Genomic DNA, 20,571 nt, shown 5'->3' with positions numbered 1-20,571 from the left:
AGGTTTCCAACTTACTCACATCAAGATGCCCCGTACACCTCCACGAACCAAGCAACTCCACACAATGCCATATTCCCTATTATATTGTTGCGAATTCGCGCCCGCCGGCGTGCGATCGGCCACGTGACTCGAATCGCAGCACGTCGCCCACCGGACGGACAATTCTGTCGTGACCCTGTCGGACTAACGCCGGGAGCTAGTCACGGGTGGGCCTTTCGGCCTCACCATGGTCGTGCCAATCGGCCACCCGCGTAGGATAGGGTTGTTCGCCAAACTCGACCTACCCAAGTACCCACGCGGATGGTAAACCGGGCAATCGTACCTCGCCGCAGGTCGACTCTGGACACGAGCCGCTTGGGCGGCCCGTTCTGTACTATCGGGATAACCGAGCGGTGTTATCGTCGGCCTCGACGGTTCCGATTAATTATCGGGCGTATTAAGCCCACTACGAACCCTTTACGTGAAGCAAGATGGAGATTCAAACGAAGGAAAGGACGCACCGAAACAGGGAACAATTCAACATAATGCACTTTATTTACACGACACACGAAGAGCACACATATATCAATTTAAAACAAAAACAACAATGCAGAGCTAAGTGAATACGTGAACACACGGCAACACTTATACAGTTTTACTTTACAAGACACGGCGCCACAAGATCCATCCAAAAAAACAAAAGAAAAGGCCACCGTCAAAGACAAGGGGGCAGACGGGGCCCGTGGGCCTTTATGGCGTGGGACTTGGCAGACCGAACGAGTCCCATGAGACCGTTGCAGGTTACCTGCACCCTCGCGGTGCGATGTTGGGCGAGCTCTCTCAGGCGCTCCTTGTACGAACGCGCAGGTCCGCGCAACACAGCTGGCAGAGCGGCACCTCCAGTCCGCGTCCCTCCGCGACGTCCGGACTCCCCACCGACTGCAAGCTCCAACGAGCGGTTCGCTCCACGGACCGCATCTCCAAGACCCAGACGGGCAGAAGACCATGAACCGCCGACTGATACTGACACTCTCACCGACCGCCCTGATCTGACCTCCTCTGACCTGACTTCCTCTGGTGTCACTCTCTTCTTTAGCGGCGCCTCCGTGCGCCCTTTTATTTCCCCGGCACCCCGCCCCTCCCTTCGCGGCACGCGGGGGGGGGGACATTCCACCAGAGAAATCGGGGCGGGAGTTGAGCTTCAACCGTCATTCTTGCTTACCAGAGAAATCGGGGTGGGAGTTGAGCCTCAACCGTCATTCTTGTTTACCAGAGAAATCGGGGCGGGAGTTGAGCTTGAACCGTCATTCTTGTTTACCAGAGAAATCGGGGTGAGAGTTGAGCCTCAACAGTCATTCGTGTTTACCAGAGAAATCGGGGTGGGAGTTGAGCCTCAACCGTCATTCTTGTTTACCAGAGAAATCGGGGTGGGAGTTGAGCCTCAACCGTCATTCTTGTTTACCAGAGAAATCGGGGCGGGAGTTGTTGTTGTTCCCCTTTTGTGTTCGTGGAGATGTTGACGGTTGCTGGCGGAGTGGTGAGGATGGCGTGGGTGTTGAGAGGCAGGTGTGGTTGTTGTTGTTGTGAAGCGGCGTTGTGGTTGGTGGTTGTTGTGTGATGGTGGTTGAGACGCGGTTGGTTCAAAATAAAGATAGAACAGAAAAACGCCCATCTCAAAGCGTCGCAGCCCGAATGAATCACATTTATTCCCTCTAAACAACGGGTTTGGGGCTAACTACACATGTACTTAAGAGATACCTCACCTACGGGACCTGAATGGTGGTTTGCGAATTTCCACAGCCGTAACAATATTGTTGTAGATTTTCGCCACTCCGGCATGCGGACGACCGCCTTTAGCCCGATTGCGGCTGCACGCGCCCACCGAACGTGGCAATCTAGTCCCAGCTTCCAGATCAACGCCGAAACCCAGCTACGGGTATTTTTAACACACCATAAACCAGCCAACTCTTCTGTCCACGCGCTACAGGGTCGATCGCCGAATTGTCGATGTACCTAATTATTCGCGCAGACAAAAATGCTGGGAAGTTTATACCTCAATGGGACTTGCACGAAAATGAGCCGCTTAAGCAGCTCATTCCATATGTGATTGCCGAGCGGTTTTAAATCGCAAGTCCCATCGGACGAGATGTACGTTTTATCGGCTTATAATCAGCCAGCTAATTATTCTGAACGCTCCATGGCAGTCAATGTGGGAAGGGACGCAACGAGGTGACATTCAAAAAATGGGGACATTTATTTCAACACAGGCATGCAAGCAATGCAATGAATGGGGGGGAAATGGGGAAATGGGGAAATAGGACACGAGCAAAAACCTACAGCCAATGTCTATTATGTAATGTACATGCATTTAATCAGTTTGTTACTTATGGACAAGGCGCCACAGACTTTCATGCAAAACCCAAGAAAGAAAGGAAGAACCGGGCTCGTGAGCCTTTATAATTTGCTCGGAGCCGGGATGACCGAAGGGGCTCCGAGAGAACGAGCGGGCTACCTGGCCACCCTCGTTGGGTCCTGGTTCGGCGATCCTCGATGTCTCTGCCCGCACTCCAACCTCTGAACTCTCCAACTCTCTCCCCGACTCCACCACACCAGCGCAGCGCGAACTCGAACGCTCTCTCCAAGCGCTCTTCTCGACTCCACCACACCAGCGCCTCTCTCCAGCTCCTCACTCCAGCTCCTCTCTCCAGCTCCTCTCTCCAACTCGTTCTTCTGATTAACGGCGAGCAAACGCGGCCCTTTATAGCCCCTGGGGCTTCGCTCCTTCACGCTCGGCTGGCTCCGCCCCTTTCGCCGTTTCGATCCGATCTTGCCGTCAAATGTGGCCGTGTTAGGAATCACCGTCTTCACGCAGTTGTGGTGAAGATGGTGAGGAGATGATGGCGGTTGTGGTGAAGATGGTGAGGAGATGATGGCGGTTGTGGTGAAGATGGTGAGGAGATGATGGCGGTTGTGGAGAAGATGGTGAGGAGAAGATGGTGAGGAGATGATGGCGGTTGTGGAGAAGATGGTGAGGAGATGATGGCGGTTGTGGAGAAGATGGTGAGGAGATGATGGCGGTTGTGGAGAAGATGGTGAGGAGATGATGGCGGTTGTGGAGAAGATGGTGAGGAGATGATGGCGGTTTAATATAAAAGACAGAAAAGAATAACACTACCTCAAAGGTTCACAGCCCGTTATACATTGGTGGGGAAATCTAACCTGGAACACACACTTATCGAGATAACTGATCTTTGGGGGAACTTAAATGGTGAGTTGTGAATTTCCACAACCGTAACAATATTCTTCCATCGACCCCCACAATTGCAACAATACACACATATAATAGGCCAATGCTGTCAGTCTGTCTGTCCAACCCTGAAACATGAAAACGCTCCTTGGAGAGATAAAATTAAGTAAAATTTGCTTCAAATTTATCCAAACCGACAGGAAAATTATATATATATATATATATATATATATATATATATATATATATATATGTATATATATATATATATATATATATATATATATATATATATATATATATATATATAGTTACGGCTGTGGAAATTCGCAAACCACCATTCAGGACCCGTAGGTGAGATATCTCTTAAGTACATGTGGAGTAAGCCCAAACCCGTTGTCTAGAGGGAATTTATATGATTCATTCGAGCTGCGACGCTTTGAGATAGCCGTTTTTCTGTTCTATCTTTATTTTGAACCAACCACATCTCAACCGCCATCACACAACAACCACCTTAACCACCACGCCAGCCATCGTCACCAACAAAATCCACGCTCCAACCCTCAGACAACAACAACAACGCCAACAGCCACGACCTTTACCTTCACAACTCAATCCCGCAAACATTGCATCACCGTCATTCCCAAACGGCACCATAACCATCAAACCACCACCGAAAACCCTCCACCACCCTCACCTCTCTCCTTCTACGGCCATTCCTGCACCACCTGTGAACACTGAGCGTCAGGCTGTCTTGGGCAAGTTCAGCGATATGCACCGAGCCACGAGTGCAAATAGCGGCCTTTCCGAGGAAAATTCGGATCACAAACGCAACACGCCCACTTCCCCTCCGTCCAATTAGCAAGCGCGGGGCGGCTTGGCCCCGCCTCCAGGCGCGTCTGTGTGAAATCGATATATGCAAATTCTCGGCTCAGGGGAGGTTCACGCCCCCTTTCCTCCGACCAATGGGCGAGCGTGGCTCCGCCCCCAAGGTCATCCTGATCCGGATATTTGCATATTCGCTGCTCTTGCCGGCCTATAAAACGGCGAGCGCAGGGCGAATCGGGGCAGAGTGAGTCAGTTTTGGTTGGAGAGTGTAAGAGAGCCGGGGGAAGTCAGTCGAGTTGGGTGGCGAAGTGATCGGTGTGGCAGGAAGAGTCGAGTCCGGTGGCGAAGTGATCGGTGTGGCAGGAGGAGTCGAGTCGGGTGGCGAAGTGATCGGTGTGGCAGGAAGAGTTGAGTCGGGTGGCGAAGTCATCGGAGTATCATCGACTTGGGTTCTGGAGTCGGCTGAGAAGAGTTGTGGGAAGAGGCCAAGGAGCTCGGGTCCGAGGCGAGAAGGACGGCGGTCGGCGACGAGGTCGCGGTGTGGGATCGCTCATCGCGGGACCCAAGCCAGCCAGCCATTCTCCCTCCCCCAGGGCATCAACAATTCCCCCTTTCCCCCGCGCTGAGATAGTGCAACAAGGGGGCCCCGTTCCCACCCCACTCCAAATGTCGTGCCAATGAAACCCGCCAAGGAGCACGGAGTCGGGGGCACAGCCACGCGGCCACATCTTCGGCTCGTCCGCCAACGCGTCACGAGGACGCGGGTAGGAACCCCCCAGTCTCGCGGACCTGGCCGCTCCTCCAGGTCACGCGCACAATTGGCCTACAGGCCTGTCTGCCGCCTTGCCTATGAGGGTAGCTTTTTTCCTTTGCTTTTGAGTCAATGTGTGTTGGCACCGTCTGTAAAGTAGAACTGTATAAGTGTTGCCGTGTGTGCGCGTAGTCGGCAGTAACTGAGTCGTTGTTGCTTTTGTTTTGGTTGCTATATGTGCATTTTGACTGTTTGGCTGTATATGTGTGCTTTCCGTGTGCCGGGACATAAATGTGCTTTGTGTGAACTGTTTTCCCGTTTCGCTTTGTCTTTTCTTTATTGACCCTCCATACTGCTTCACGTAAAGGGTTCGTAGTGGGCTTAAGACACCCGGTAATTAATCGGAACCGTCGAGGCCGACGATAACACCGCTTGGTTATCACTGCAGCATGGAACGGACCGCTTAAGCGGTTCATGTCCGGAGTCGGCCTGTGGCGTGGTACGATCGCCCGGTCGACCGTCCGCGCAGGTACTTAGGTAGATCGAATTTGGCGAGCAACCCTATCCTGCGCGGGTGGGCAATTGGCACAGTCGTGGTGGGGTTAAACCCCCACCCGTGACTAGCTCCCGGCGTTGTTCCGAGAGGGTCACGACTGAATTGTCCGTCCAGTGGGCGACGCGGTTGCGATTCGAGTGAGGTGGCCGTCCACACGCCGGCGGGCGCGAATTCACAACAATATATTTTTTTTTTCAATCAGACAAAATTTGAATCCAGGCAGTGTATAGGAAACAGACAACTGCCTCGATCACTCAATTTTTTTTGTGATCAGTTTGTGATGCAACACCCTGCTTGCGAAGCACCAAGCCAACAGCTCAGTCACGCCACAAATCAAACCGACACAACAAAGCTCTTGAAAACGCAACTGCGCGACCTCTGTAGCGTTCAATTGGACAAGGTCTTTATGCCTGATCTTGAAACAGAGATCAATTGGATCTTGCATGTCATTGCACGACTGGATCATCATGTTTGAGTGCAGAATAAATGCACTGTTCAAAGAAGCATGTATCTCAAAGGCCATCAAAATTGATATTCAATGAACTGCCGAGTTCTTTGTTTCAGTAATTATTTTTGTGAGTCACACTGGATGCATCACGACAGTCTGTACAGGAAATAAATAAAGTTTAGCACAAGCTACAAACAGTTCCCACAACTCACCATCTTCCGGGTGCCTTCGCTTCCCTTTGGTACCACCTGAGCACTCATATTCTTCCATTCCAGCAGGTCCTCCAATCGGTCGCTCAGCAGGTCCTCTAATCGGTTGCGCAGCAGGTCCTCCAATAGGTCGCGCAGCAGGTCCTCCAATAGGTCGCGCAGCAGGTCCTCCAATAGGTCGTGCAGCACGGCCTCCAATAGGTGGCGCAGCACGGCCTCCAATAGGTGGTGCAACGTGTCCTCCAATAGGTGGTGAAGCACGGCCTCCAATAGGTGGAGCAACACGGCCTCCAATAGGTGGCGCAGCACGGCCTCCAAGAGGTGGCGCAGCACGGCCTCCAATAGGGTGCGCAGCACGGCCTCCAATAGGTGGTGCAACGTGTCCTCCAATAGGTGGTGAAGCACGGCCTCCAATAGGTGGCGCAACACGGCCTCCAATAGGTGGCGCAGCACGGCCTCCAAGAGGTGGCGCAGCACGGCCTCCAATAGGGTGCGCAGCATGTCCTCCAATAGGGTGCGCAGCATGTCCTCCAATCGGTCGCGCAGCATGTCCTCCAATCGGGTGCGCAGCATGTCCTCTAATCGGTCGTGCAGCATGTCCTCTAATCGGGTGCGCAGCATGTCCTCCAATCGGTCGTGCAGCATGTCCTCCAATTGGGTGTGCAGCATGTCCTCCAATTGGGTGTGCAGCATGTCCTCCAATTGGGTGTGCAGCATGTCCTCCAATCGGTCGTAAAGCATGTCCTCCAATCGGTCGTAAAGCATGTCCTCCAATCGGTCGTAAAGCATGTCCTCCAATAGGTCGTGCAGCATGTCCTCCAATAGGTCGTGCAGCATGTCCTCCAATAGGTCGTGCAGCAGGTCCTCCAACAGGTCGTGCAGCAGGTCCTCCAACAGGTCGTGCAGCAGGTCCTCCAACAGGTCGTGCAGCAGGTCCTCCAACAGGTCGTGCAGCAGGTCCTCCAACAGGTCGTGCAGCAGGTCCTCCAACAGGTCGTGCAGCAGGTCCTCCAACAGGTCGTGCAGCAGGTCCTCCAACAGGTCGTGCAGAATGTCCTCCAACAGGTCGTGCAGAATGTCCTCCAATAGGTCGTGCAGCAGGTCCTCCAATAGGTCGTGCAGCATGTCCTCCAATCGGTCGTGCAGCATGTCCTCCAATAGGTCGTGCAGCATGTCCTCCAATATGTCGTGCAGCATGTCCTCCAATAGGTCGTGCAGCATGTCCTCCAATAGGTCGTGCAGCATGTCCTCCTATAGAACGTGCAGGAGGTCCTCCAATAGGTCGTGCAGCAGGACCTCCTATAGAACGTGCAGGAGGTCCTCCCGCAGGTCGCACATGTCCTCCAATAGGTCGTGCAGCAGGTCCTCCAACAGGTCGTGCAGCAGGTCCTCCAATAGGCCGTGCAGCAGGTCCTCCAACAGGTCGTGCAGCAGGTCCTCCAATAGGCCGTGCAGCAGGTCCTCCAACAGGTCGTGCAGCAGGTCCTCTCATCTCCTCAGCATCCTTTCTCCGTCCGAGCAAGACGGTCCGTTCCGATCCTCGCCCCGCACGGCACGACTCCATGAAACAACAAAGCTCGGCGTACATGGTGTAGGTGAACTTTCGTGTGACCAAAGAACACAGTCGAACCCTCACCGCGTCCGGCTCGGCCCGGGCACACAGAGCTCCGAGTATCTCGATCCCCATCTCCTTCACTGCGGTTCGGAGCGACTCCTCCGTTAGGCCCTGGATGTCCAACCAGGCCGGGACGAGGCCGAGCCCATCACGAGCTCTCCCCGACTCCATTGTGTGTCACGCACCAAGTCTCCCCGACTCCACCACAGGAGCATGCGCCGAGAAATACACAATAAAAATATTCAATTACCCGTGTCGAACACACCTTTTCCACGTACGGACTCGGACCCGAGGTTCTCAGAACTCGTGTCATTTAAAGAGACGGGACAACGTACGGTTTGGGTGTAAAAACGAATTTTTTCGTGAAAACATAATTTATTTATGTTGTTGTTGCATTTTGCCTTCCGTCTTCCGCACACGATGCTCTGACGTCATCGCTTTGTCACGTGATCCAGGCTGCCGCGATCATCACGTGATCCAACAACAGGATCGATGACGTGATTGCCAGAAACTCCTGGCTTGATCGGCCAATGAATGTATTGTCAGTTTATTTTAAAAGGATATTTTTTTTTATTTTGACATCTATTTTTCGGGTTTGTTTATGACGCTTTGGTTCACTGTGGAACCGAAATCACCTGTTCGGTGCTAAGCGGCCATGCGTGAAAGTGAGCTGCGGTAAACACGTCGAGAAAATAAATTTCGATCGTTTCATGACTCGGCAGAGTTTACACAGCAACAAGCAGGTCCGATCTTTAGCGGCTCCCAGCGGACGGCGAACATTGATCACGTGGTGCGCGAGGTATTCGAGCGATTGTTGAAGCAACAACTCGTGGTGCACCTGAAAAGGGCAGCACCCACTTTCCTCGGACGAAACATCATGGTAGGCACTGCCGTACTCGCCAGGGGCGCTGCGGTCAAAATAGTGACCATGTTTTTTACGTTGCGTTTTATTATATATTTACAAATTGGCGGTAATGCAAAGAAATAGCGTAATATGGAATAGGCAAAGCCAAGAAGCGAACGTAAAATTATTCTTACATTCGCTTCTGACTTTACCTATTACCTCAACATTACCTTCACAACAACAACTACACCGCCGAGAACAGGATCTCATCTGAAAAAAAAAAATCCTCAACATTACCTTCACAACAACAACTACACCGCCTAGAACAGGATCTCATTTGAAAAAAATTAATATCACCTCAACACTACCTTCTCAACAACAACTACACCGCCTTGAACAGGATCTCATCTAAAAAAATTAATATTACCTCAACATTACCTTAACAACTACACTGCCTAGAACAGGATCTCATCTAAAAAAATATAAATATTACCTCAACATTACCTTCACAACGACAACTACACCGCCTTGAACAGGATCTCATCTGAAAAAATTAATATTACCTCAACATTACCTTCACAACAACTACACCGCCTTGAACAGGATCTCATCTGAAAAAATTAATATTACCTCAACACGACCTTCACAACAACTGCACCGCCAAGAACAGGATCTCATGTGAAAAAATTAATATTACCTCGACATTACCTTCACAACAACTACACTGCCTAGAACAGGATCTCATGTGAAAAAATTAATATTACCTCAACACTACCTTCACAACAACTACACCGCCTTGAACAGGATCTCATCTGAAAAAATTAATATTACCTCAACACGACCTTCACAACAACTACACCGCCAAGAACAGGATCTCATGTGAAAAAATTAATATTACCTCGACATTACCTTCACAACAACTACACTGCCTAGAACAGGATCTCATGTGAAAAAATTAATATTACCTCAACATTACCTTCACAACAACTACACCGCCTTGAACAGGATATCATCTAAAAAAAAATTATATTACCTCAACATCACCTTCACAACAACAACTACACCGCCTTGAACAGGATCTCATCTGAAAAAATTAATATTACCTCAACACTACCTTCACAACAACTACACTGCCTAGAACAGGATCTCATCTAAAAAAATTAATATTACCTTAACATTATACCTCAACATCACCTTCACAACAACAACTACACCACCTTGAACAGGATCTCATCTGAAAAAATTAATATTACCTCAACACTACCTTCACAACAACTACACTGCCTAGAACAGGATCTCATCTAAAAAAATTAATATTACCTCAACATTACCTTCACAACAACAACTACACCACCAAGAAAAGGATCTCATCTAAAAAAATAAATATTACCTTAACATTATACCTCAACATCACCTTCACAACAACAACTACACCGCCTTGAACAGGATCTCATCTGAAAAAATTAATATTACCTCAACACTACCATCACAACTACACTGCCTAGAACAGGATCTCATCTAAAAAAATAAATATTACCTCAACATTACCTTCACAATGACAACTACACCGCCAAGAACAGGATCTCATCGAAAACAAATAATATTACCTCAACATTACCTTCACAACAACGACACCACCAAGAACAGGATCTCATGTGAAAAAATTAATAGAACCTCAACATTACCTTCACAACAACTACACTGCCTTGAACAGGATCTCATCTAAAGAAAAATTATATTACCTCAACTTTACCTTCACAACAACAACAACACTGCCTAGAACAGGATCTCATCTAAAAAAAATTAATATTACCTCAACATTACCTTCACAACGACAACTACACCGCCAAGAACATGATCTCATCTAAAACAAATAATATTACCTCAACATTACCTTCACAACAAGAACTGCACCACCTAGAACAGGATCTCATCTAAAAAAATTAATATTACCTCAACATTATACCTCGACATTACCTTCACAACAACAACTACACCGCCTAGAACAGGATCTCATCTAAAAAATTTATATTACCTCAACATTATACCTCGACATTACCTTCACAACAACAACTACACCGCCTAGAACAGGATCTCATCTAAAAAAAAGAAAAATCCTCAACATTACCTTCACAACAACAACGACACTGCCGAGAACAGGATCTGATCTGAAAAAAAAAAAACTCAACATTACCTTCACAACAACTACACCGCCTCGAACAGGATCTCATCTAAAAAAAAATAATATTACCTCAACATTACCTTCACAACGACAACTACACCTCCTAGAACAGGATCTCATCTGAAAAAAATAATATTACCTCAACATTACCTTCACAACAACTACACCGCCAAGAACAGGATCTCATCTAAAAAAAAAAATACTAGATTGAACGTAGAATTCTTCTTACATTCGCTTCTGACTTTACCTATAACTTGTTCACAACTGTATACGCAATTTCCGGTTACCTCGGCCTGGATTTGGGATCAGCGATCAAATAACGTAAATCACGATTAAAAATTATTTTTTGATGATGCGGGAGATATCTTTATTAAAATCAGTGGAGGAAATATACACCATGTCTGATATTATTTGGGTCTTTCATGTCTCCGACGATGCCTTTATCTCGCGGCATGCATCATTCCCCATGACAAAAACCGGAAACAAAAAAAAACCAGAAGCAAAACAAAAAATGGAAGCAAAAGGGTCATAGGCAACGACACGGAGTCCAAATTGCCATGGTATTGTGTTGTTGTTGTTGTTGTTGTTGTTTCCTATTCTCTCATGTGCACGCGTTAAGTAATATTCACAAGATAGAAATAAAACCCAATCGTGTTTATACACCGCACAGCGTTTAAAAACAGCCGGAAGCAAAAGGGTCATAGCCAACGACACGGATTCCAAATCGTCAGGGGTATTGTGTTGTTGTTGTTGTTGTTGTTGTTGTTGTTTCCTATTCCCTCATGTGCACGCGTTAAGTATGAAGCTCACTGCGTTCGCTATAACATGTTAAAACAAGGACAAATATGTCCAAGAGCCGCGTCCTAAAGTTTTGTCTTCACAAGAAGAAGAAGAAGAAGAAGAAGAAGAAGAAGAAGAAGAAGAAGAAGAAGAAGAAGAAGAAGAAGAAGAAGAAGAAGAAGAAGAAGAAGAAGAAAAAACAACAACAACTTCCGATATTTCGACACTTGCCTTGACGGAGCCAATAGCAAGACCCGTCCTGGATGAGAAAATCATGTATTTACAAAATTACAATACATTAAATGGAATAATCTTTAAATAGTAACGTGAACTTTTCGAAACTTTAAAGTCCGAATCCGAATATATTTAAAAGTTCATGATAGACGTTCTCAAAAGGCACCGTCAATGTGAGGATGTGTACAGGTGTTTAGTATTTAAGGAGATCCGGATCCTGTATATAAAAGAGCCGAGTCCTAAAGGTTTTGTCTTCACAAGAAGAAGAAGAAGAAGAAGAAGAAGAACAACAACAACAACAACAACAACAACAACAACAACAACAACAACAACACTGAGCTCTCTTCACGGCTAAAAATAATATGATGCGATTCCGAATTATTTTCAACCATCACTGTGTCACTCTGAAGTCGATTTGCATATTTCCAAGATGGCGGAGCACCCTCACGAAAATGTGGTAAGCAGAAGTTGTCAATATATCGCATATTCCTTGAAAGCAGCACGTAAAAGATAAAGACTAGCATAAAATAGAATACTCACTGGTCATTTTGATATATGGTTTATAGGGGGAGTGTCAGGTTCAAGGGGAGAAAATTGCGGTCCAAAATCGCATCTTTATTTCGGCGCGAAAAAAAAACGGAAATTGATCCATTCATCAAGACCAAGATGGCCGCGCACCTGTTTATTGGCTGCTCTTAGAGCACCCTTATTCTGGACATTTCCATCTGTCTGTCCGCGAAACTTTGGTCAAGCCTTGGGGCTAAACCACTCAACCGATTCCAATGAAATTTGGTAGGTAGGACCAATATTTCTGGGAAACGTGTGCTTTCGAATATGGGACCCCAGGCCCTGGCAACGGCATAGCAATGGCCCTTTAAAGTGGTCAAAAAATCGAAAAAAATCAAAATCGAAGCTTAAAGTTCTGTGCGCAATCTATCTAGCTCCCTTCATGCCAATTTGCAACCCTAACAAAAAATATTTGTAGGAGGAGATAGGTTTTGGGTGAGTACATGTCGAACATTTCAGAAACGGTTAATTGCGAATATCTCTAAGAGAAAGAGTCTGATGTTGATGAAACTTGGGTGAAATGTGTACAATGTGGCGAGCATGTACACAAAAATGAATGGTTGCTATGCACACCTCCGTTGTTTAGCAATAGCTAAAATACTTTATCGTATTGTACATCGTACACTTATTGTGGACTGTACAAAAAAATCAATACCTCCGAAACTGGACCTCCGAGGGACCTGTTTTTTTGTGCCCAAGGAGAATGTCTTACACCATCATATAAAAAAATAAAATCTTTAGCGAATAGATAAATGGAATTACCAGGGCTGCCATTTGTTAGAGTCTCTTTGGAAACATGCCTGAAATTTCACAAGGCGGGTTTCTGGGCGCAAACTAAGAGGGCTGTGATAATCATATTTATTGTGCTAAATTGATTGATAGCATGTACATGAATATCGGCTCGTCGCGTCGGCCAGCTTTCCATCTGGAGTGAGCAGCCATGTCGCCTACCGGCTTGTTTTCGTTATTTGTTACATAATAATCTGCTCTAATCGCACATATTACAAGCCATCCTTTCTTTATTCGTAGTATATATTATTTATTTTTCACTTTGGAAACAAACTGTACGAATATTTGTTGATTATTTTTTATTATGTCCATATTAACATATTTGTGAAGTCATGTGAGCAGTTAGATGCAATATTTTAAACATAAGCACTTTTTCACGATGTTTTTATGAAATTGAAACATTGAAGAGAAACACGGAACACATTGAAATGTTCCGTGTTTCTGATAATCGTAATGTTACTCATTCTTTTTTTTTTTTTTTTTTTTTTTTAACCTTGGTCGAGGCTCGTATGAGAGCTAACACACAACTCACAGCAAGGAGGCATGAGACAAGAGGGGCGGGAGTGAAAGGGACAAAACAGTGGGGAACAGACACATTAGGTGAACTGTGGAAGGGAGAGGGATGGGGATGGGACGGGGAACATGGCGAAGAGAAGATGGACATTACAGGGACTTTCAGGAAGGAAAGCAGGGGAATTGAAGGAAGTGGGCTTGGGTGGATTATCGGGGGTAGAAAAGATCGAGGAATTGGATGGGGGAAGATAAGAGGTGGTGGTGAACAGCTGTTTTGAAAGCCTGGAGGGAAGAATGGGAAAGAATAGAGTGAGGAAGTTTATTCCAAAGGCGGGAAAAAAGAGGAATGAAAGAGTGAAGATGAGCAGTGATTCGTGATTTTGGTAGTTTTACCAGAAGGGGGTTGTTGGCGGACCGTGAGCGCCCTGTGGAAATGTGGTGGGGACAAATCGCAGAGAGAGCAGGGGGGGCAAGGCTGGAGAGGAGTCGGTAGAAGACAGAAAGACCACCGACCAACCTGCGGTGATTGAGTGAGAGGCCCAAAGACTCAGCTTCATTGCGGAAGATGCCGATGATCTTAAATGCCCTGGTTTCGACAGCGTGAAGCCGAGAAAGGTGGGAGGCAGGAGCACCAGCCCAGAGGGGAGAGTAGTACTCCATCAGGCTACGGACAAAAGCTTTGTAAGTGGTCAGGAGCTCAAGAGGGCTGAGGAAGGACTTTGCACGACGGAGGATTCCCAGTCGGCGACTGGCTTTTGAGGCGAGGTTGTAAATGTGACTTTCCCAGGAAAGGTCATGGCAGATAGTGAGACCCAGAAATTTGAAAGAAAGGACTTCTACCAGAGGATTGTTGAGAAAGTGGATGGGGGGATTTTCTAAACGGTCCTTTCGAAGAGACATAGTGAGAGTGTGAGATTTGTCTGGATTGAAAGACATGTTCCACGTGTTGGACCAGTTTGTGATTTTATCCAGATCTGCAGTGAGCGAAGAAGCTGCTGCTTGCTGGTCTGAGGGATGACAGATGGTACGGCAGAGGGTGGAGTCGTCGGCAAGGAGAAATAGAGGATTTTCCAGAGAGTCCGAGAGATCATTGATGAAAACCAGAAAAAGAACAGGGCCCAGAACGCTACCTTGAGGAACTCCAGCCTGGACAGGAAGAGGGGATGAAAGAACTCCATTTTGGGGCCACACGTTGACTGCGACAGGAGAGGAAGTCTGCGAGCCATGAGTGGAGATGGCCTTGAATACCATGGGAAGAGAGTTTGGTGAGTAGTGCAGGGTGCCAGACTGTGTCAAAAGCATGTGATATGTCCAGGGATTTGGCTCGGATTTCCTGTCTGGCATTGAGGACCTCCATCCATTGATGGGAGAGCAGAAGCAGCATATCCAGGGTAGAGTGACCTTGTCTGAAACCAAATTGATGATTGGAAATCAAGCCATTGGAGAAGAGGAAGGATTTCATGTCTGAAGCGAAGATGGATTCCATAACCTTGCTGATGATTGGGAGAAGGCTGATTGTTCTGTAGTTACAGGGATCTGTTTTTGCACCTTTTTGTGCAGGGCAGTGATGTTAGCAGATTTCCAAGCAGATGGCAGATGACCTTGGGCAAATGAGAGGGTGAATAGAACAGAGAGAGGGTGAGCAAGAGCAGAAGAGCAGGCTTTGAGGACACGTGGGCTGATGCCGTCTGGACCGGTTGCAGAATCTGACTTGAGGTTTGAAAGCAAGCTCTCCACCTTGTCAGGAGAAAAGGATACAGAGTCCAGGGACAGTTGGGTGCGACTGGGTAAAGTGGGTAGAGATAGTGATGGGTTTAGGACACAAGATTTAGCTGCAAACACCGAGTTTAGACATTCAGCTTTATCACGTGTGGAATCAGCAGTGCGGCCATTTGAGGTAAGGGAGGGGATGGAGGGGGAACATACACCAGAAACAGATTTGATTAAACGCCACCAGGATTTTGAGGAGGGAGAGAGGTTTGAGAGTTCAGACTTGAGATGAGAAAGATGTTGTTTTCTGGCTCTCCTGAGGGTAGATACACACTTGTTCCGAGCTTTGTGGAAAGAACTGAGATTGCCCTCAGTTGGGTTTGCTTTCCATGAGGCAAAGGCAAGTTGTTTCAGGACAACTTCCTCGCCACAAGCTTCAGTAAACCAAGGGCGGGAGAAAGGGTAAGACAACTGAACACGAGAGGGGATAAATCTGTGCATGAGGGAGAGCAAGTTTCTTTGAAAGAATTCCCAGGATGAGTTGATGTTTGAGAAAGTAGTGATAGGAGACCAGTCTGTAAGTTTGATGGCTGCTCGGAGACCCTGCCAGTCGGCTTGAGTGAAATGCCAGACTCGACGGCGGTGAAGTGGTTCTCTGATAACAGCCAGAGAGATGTCCACTTTAACAAGGACGTGGTCAGAAGAACCAATTGGAGCGAAGGAAGAGCAGCAGATATTGTCAGGGAAATTTGTCAAAATCAGATCCAGAAGAGATGGAGTACCATTGGTTGAGATCCGGGTCGGGAAGTTGACCGATTGAGTCAGTCCCAATGAGTCGCAGAAAGCTTTTGCTGAGGTGCCATGGCAGGTGAGAGAGGTACCCACACCTAGCCAACTGGCGTGATGACAATTGAAGTCACCACATAAGAGGAAGAGAGAGTTTGGATGAGAAGATAGAAGATGGTCCATGTTTTCGGATAGTGAGGTGTAGATGGAGTCATCTCTGTTCGGTGGACGGTACAGTACACATATAAACATGAGGTGGGAGTGGAGGGGAAGCCGAAGCCAGAGGTATTCCTGGGGGTGTGGGGGAGTGAGAGCAGTGCATGGATAGTGAGGAATAGAGTCTTTGATGAAGAGAGCAACACCTCCACCAGGACAAGGCTCAGGTCTGTCATACCGTAAGAGGGAGTAACCAGGGAGAGATACTTGGGAGTCAGACACGTCTTGGGAGAGGAAAGTTTCTGTTCGGCAGATAATGCCTGGTTTGTCAGTGGCAACCTGTATGGAAATATCTGAAAGATTTGAGCGAAGGCCCCGGATATTTGAGGTCCACACTTTTAATGAAGAGGTAGGGGAGGAGGCTTTGGGTGCAGGAGGTGGAGGGGGAGGGGGAGGGTAGGACAAGGCACGAGGGGGGAGGTAAGGAGGGTTGCTGAAAGAGTGTGGGGTATTGCAGAATAGCGAGGGGAGGGGGCCGAATGAGGAGGAGAAAAGGCTCTGTGGTGCTGGGGGAGAGGGGGGACAAGAGACAAGCAAGAAGCCAGTTGAGGATTTGAGAAGGTGGAGTGAAGAGACGGAGGTGAGAGGGCAGTGCAAGGAGGCAGGTTGGTGGATGAGAGGGGGGGCAACTTAGAGAAGGAAGAGTGAGGGCGATGAAAGGTGGGAGAAAGGTGAGGGGGGAATTTTTGAGAGAGGTGAGAGGGAGGCTTGTTGGAAAAAGTTGGAAAAAAAGAATGGTTGATGGAAAGCGAACATTCATAGCAAACTGTGGTTTTTAAAAGTTTTAGGTCAGAGATGCGATTTAACACAATTCTTGATGGATGCAATGAAGGCGAATTCAGAGCATGGAGAGAAGAAGCGCTGTAATAGTTGGATTTTTTAGGCAAGGAATGAAGGAGAGGTCAAAATGAGAGCAGTCTGTTGAAATAGCAGAAGAGTAGTGCATTGTGAAACAGTAAAGAGTACCACATGTAATATTTTATAGTTGTTTTTGTAATATATTCATATTTTATAGTTGGAATGATAGTTAGAAATTATATATTATAGGCCCAACTACCAGTCTAGCTGTGTATATATAATTACAGATTTTTTTTTAAATGCTACTGTCAGGCTTCAGCTTAGCCTCAACTCAAGGCCCTCCATTCACCGTCAATTGGCTAAAATATAAATTTGATTGCTCATTCAACTGAATGTAGATTTGGCCTTAGAACTACACTGAATGTGTCAATGTCACATCATGACATGTGTTATTTATTGTATATTTGTTAATATAAGCAGCGTCAATAACTGATATTTTTATATATATTTACCAGCAGATTCAATCCCTCTTCTCATTGGCTGCGAGACAACTCGATCCAGAGCAGCTAACGAATGGCGTCGTATGCGGTCTCAAAAAAGACCAACGTAAAGGCACACAGTTCTGGCCGGATCTCAGGTTTGTATTTTACAATTGTTAGATGGTTGTACTTTGCACGACTAAATATTATATTTTTAAAATTCCTGGTCCATTGAATATAGCACACCTGATATTCGATGACGTTTGGCCATACAAATGTGATTCTCTGTTTTGCGTCCGCAGGTGGGTAGGATTTTCTATTTTGTCTGAGAAAACACACACAAATGTCAAATGTATTTTCATGTATTTTTTCCAGAAAAAAATGACCAAACTTTACTTCAGGTAGTGAATGATCTATTTTAGTGTTTTACAGTTTCAATTTCATATTTTCCTTCCTTCTATAAATAAATAAATGTTATTGAACAGTTTAAAATGTGCCCTTATATTCAAACACATCTTTTTGAAGAAATTTGACTGGAGTCCGTGTGTGTGTGTGTGTGTGTGTGTGTGTGTGTGTGTGTGTGTGTGTGTGTGTGTGTGTGTGTGTGTGTGTGTGTGTGTGTGTGTGTGTGTGTGTGTGTGTGTGTGTGTGTGTGTGAATGTGTTTTTCCCTGGTGGCCTGATAGGATAAAAAAAAATTCAGGACGCAAAACAGAAAATCACATTTGTATGGCCTTTTAATACAATTCCAATTATCTTAGCTTTATAGCACTGATTTTAACTTTAATCATGATAATTTACTGATCAAAGTTTCGTCATTTCAAATTTATATTATTACAATTATTTACTCATATTATACAATTTTAGTTCATGGCAAAGGGTGCATGTTTGTTTAAATTTATTTTTGAATCCAATTATATAATATATTTTATGGTTTATTTTTCAGGAAAGCACTTTGTTTGGCAAAGAAAATTAGCGAGTCGGAGCTTCTAACCGAAAGCCTGCAAGCGTCCGTCGTCAGGGTATCTCGGCAATATTCTGTCCTTTACAAGAAACGAACCCGAACTGGAGGACAAGCGAAATTCGACGCCTTCCAACAAACAAAGTTTAACCTCCCTCAAAGGAGTGCCAAAAAACGCGTGGCAGAAATCGACTTGCCCAACACAACACCCAGTAAAATCGCCAAGTTTGACGACAAAGTCAAAACACTCACCTATGATAGTTTGTTGAGGGATTGCCGCCAACTGACCTTACGCCTCAAAACCACGGAGGAAGAACTAATAAAAGTCCGCAAGAGTAACCAACAGCTTAGTAATGAAAATAAGACTCTAAAACAAAAACTTTCCACTTGGTGTCCCAAAAGGGAAAACTTCAAACTGTCCAGATCTAAAGAGTCGACTAAGACATGGAGACAGAAGTATTTTGCTACAAAGAAACTGGGGTCCTTCAGTCAGCTCCATGAGAAGTTGACTTCAACAGAAAGAGACAAGAAATCTCTCAAGAGAAGTGCGAGCAAGACCAAGTACAAAATGAAAAAAGCAGAAGGAAAAGTTGATCGAGAAACGTAAACACAAGAATGTAACCAAGCAGTTTGAGAAGACAGTCACCACATTGAAGTCGAAGTTGAAGAAAACCAAAGACAACGCACTATACTTCGAGACGCAAGTGGCTTCTTCCGCGGAGAACAACCTAGACGGAGAAAACTACATCGCACCCATTCTTATCAGGACCAAGGAGGGTAACAGTTATACTACAACCATGCGGAGAGCAATGTATAAGTGCATTTCGTGTCAAGTGCCAGTCAAGCGAGTGTCTGCGCTTTGACCTTGGGAAATTATGTTAAGGTCATGCCCAAGGTCATTTATTTCTCTTTCTTTGTCTTGTTTACAATTTACAAGCATGGTGATATATGGTTTTACATGTTTTTTATGAGTAATACAGGTGTTTTATTGGCATTTTATCTTACGTTCTACCATTATTAAGTAATATCCATACATTTCTGATTTCACGATGTCCGCGCTTTGACCTTGAGAAATAAGGTCAAGGTCATTCCCGAGGTCATTTATTTATCTTCGGTTGTATTGCTTACAATATTTCCTAAATGCTGATATCTGGTTTTATATGTCTTTTTCCAGTAATAAAGCACGTTATTGACATTGTATCTATTTTTGTGTTATTTTTACACAATTTCCTAATGGGTATTGGACACAACTCGTTACATAATAAATGTATTACATATTGTCCCCAAATCCAGCCAATATTGAAAATTTAAAACTTGACTATCTCGAAAAATATTTAGACATTTTCAAAAATTCCAAAAGCTATGAGTTCATATTAACCTATGCTATTAGAAAATAACATGAAATAAATATATATAAAGGGTTTTGAAATTTTAATGATAGTGCCGAATCATGGCTTCCGCCAACATCGCTCGGGCCTAACCCACGTGCTGTCGGCACTTGACAGTTGTTATTTGGACCATGGTGGGAGATTATACAAACATAAATCCTTAAATCTGTTGACGTCATTGATGTTTTTGACCTCATTAATGTTTCCGACACCGTCCCGCATGGACGTCTTGAGGAGAAATTCAAAACTTGGGGCCTGCGGCGTCCACGTTTTACTTGGCTGACTACCTTGCTGACTGGACGCCGCCGGTTTCGGTAAATGGTTCGCTGTCGCTCTGGGGGGTCGTGCACTAAACACCACCCGCTAACGTCCAGAAATTAATTAATTAAATTGTGAACACCACCCGGAGAAGTTTGAATTAAATTCAATAAAGTTGCGAACACCGCCCGGAGAAGTTTGAATTAAATTAAATAAAGTTACGAACACCGCCCGGAGAAGTTTGAATTAAATTAAATAAAGTGACGAACACTGCCCGGAGAAGTTTGAATTAAATTAAATTAAGTTACGAACACCGCCCGGAGAAGTTTGAATTAGATTAAATGAAGTTACGAACACCGCCTGGAGAAGTTTGAATTAAATTATATAAAGTTACGAACACCGCCCGGAGAAGTTTGAATTAAATTAAATAAAGT

At 45.8% G+C, this 20,571-nt stretch overlaps 2 protein-coding genes across 2 annotated transcripts in view; one reads left to right on the top strand and one right to left on the bottom strand.

Moving 5' to 3' along the window:
* Positions 1-8,095, bottom strand: part of LOC147033606 (uncharacterized) — a 30,076-nt gene extending 21,981 nt beyond the window's left edge. Inside the window, exon 1 of the mRNA XM_085857207.1 lies at positions 6,022-8,095. Within this exon, the coding sequence (XP_085713333.1) occupies positions 6,022-7,804 (1,783 nt within the window). The 5' untranslated portion in view covers positions 7,805-8,095. The remainder of the gene's footprint in view (positions 1-6,021) is intronic.
* Positions 8,096-8,314: 219 nt separating this feature from the next.
* On the top strand, positions 8,315-19,684 carry LOC147033605 (uncharacterized). The gene is made up of 3 exons (XM_085857729.1): positions 8,315-8,513; positions 17,568-17,689; positions 18,477-19,684. Exons 1-3 carry the CDS (start codon positions 8,511-8,513, stop codon positions 19,096-19,098), a joined length of 747 nt encoding a protein of 248 aa, XP_085713855.1. The 5' UTR covers positions 8,315-8,510; the 3' UTR covers positions 19,099-19,684.
* The last annotated feature ends 887 nt before the right edge of the window (positions 19,685-20,571 follow it).

Source organism: Eptatretus burgeri, chromosome 2 (genome assembly GCF_056783735.1).
Source record: "Eptatretus burgeri isolate ZD-2024b chromosome 2, Ebu_testis_v1, whole genome shotgun sequence".
NCBI lineage: Eukaryota > Metazoa > Chordata > Myxini > Myxiniformes > Myxinidae > Eptatretus > Eptatretus burgeri.
This window is presented reverse-complemented; position numbering and strand designations above follow the sequence as displayed.

Excerpts from the sequence above, each read along its gene's own strand:
- LOC147033605 (XM_085857729.1), top strand. Across the intron at positions 17,690-18,476 it reads CAGTTCTGGCCGGATCTCAG|GAAAGCACTTTGTTTGGCAA; the intron begins GTTTGTATTTTA and ends TTTATTTTTCAG.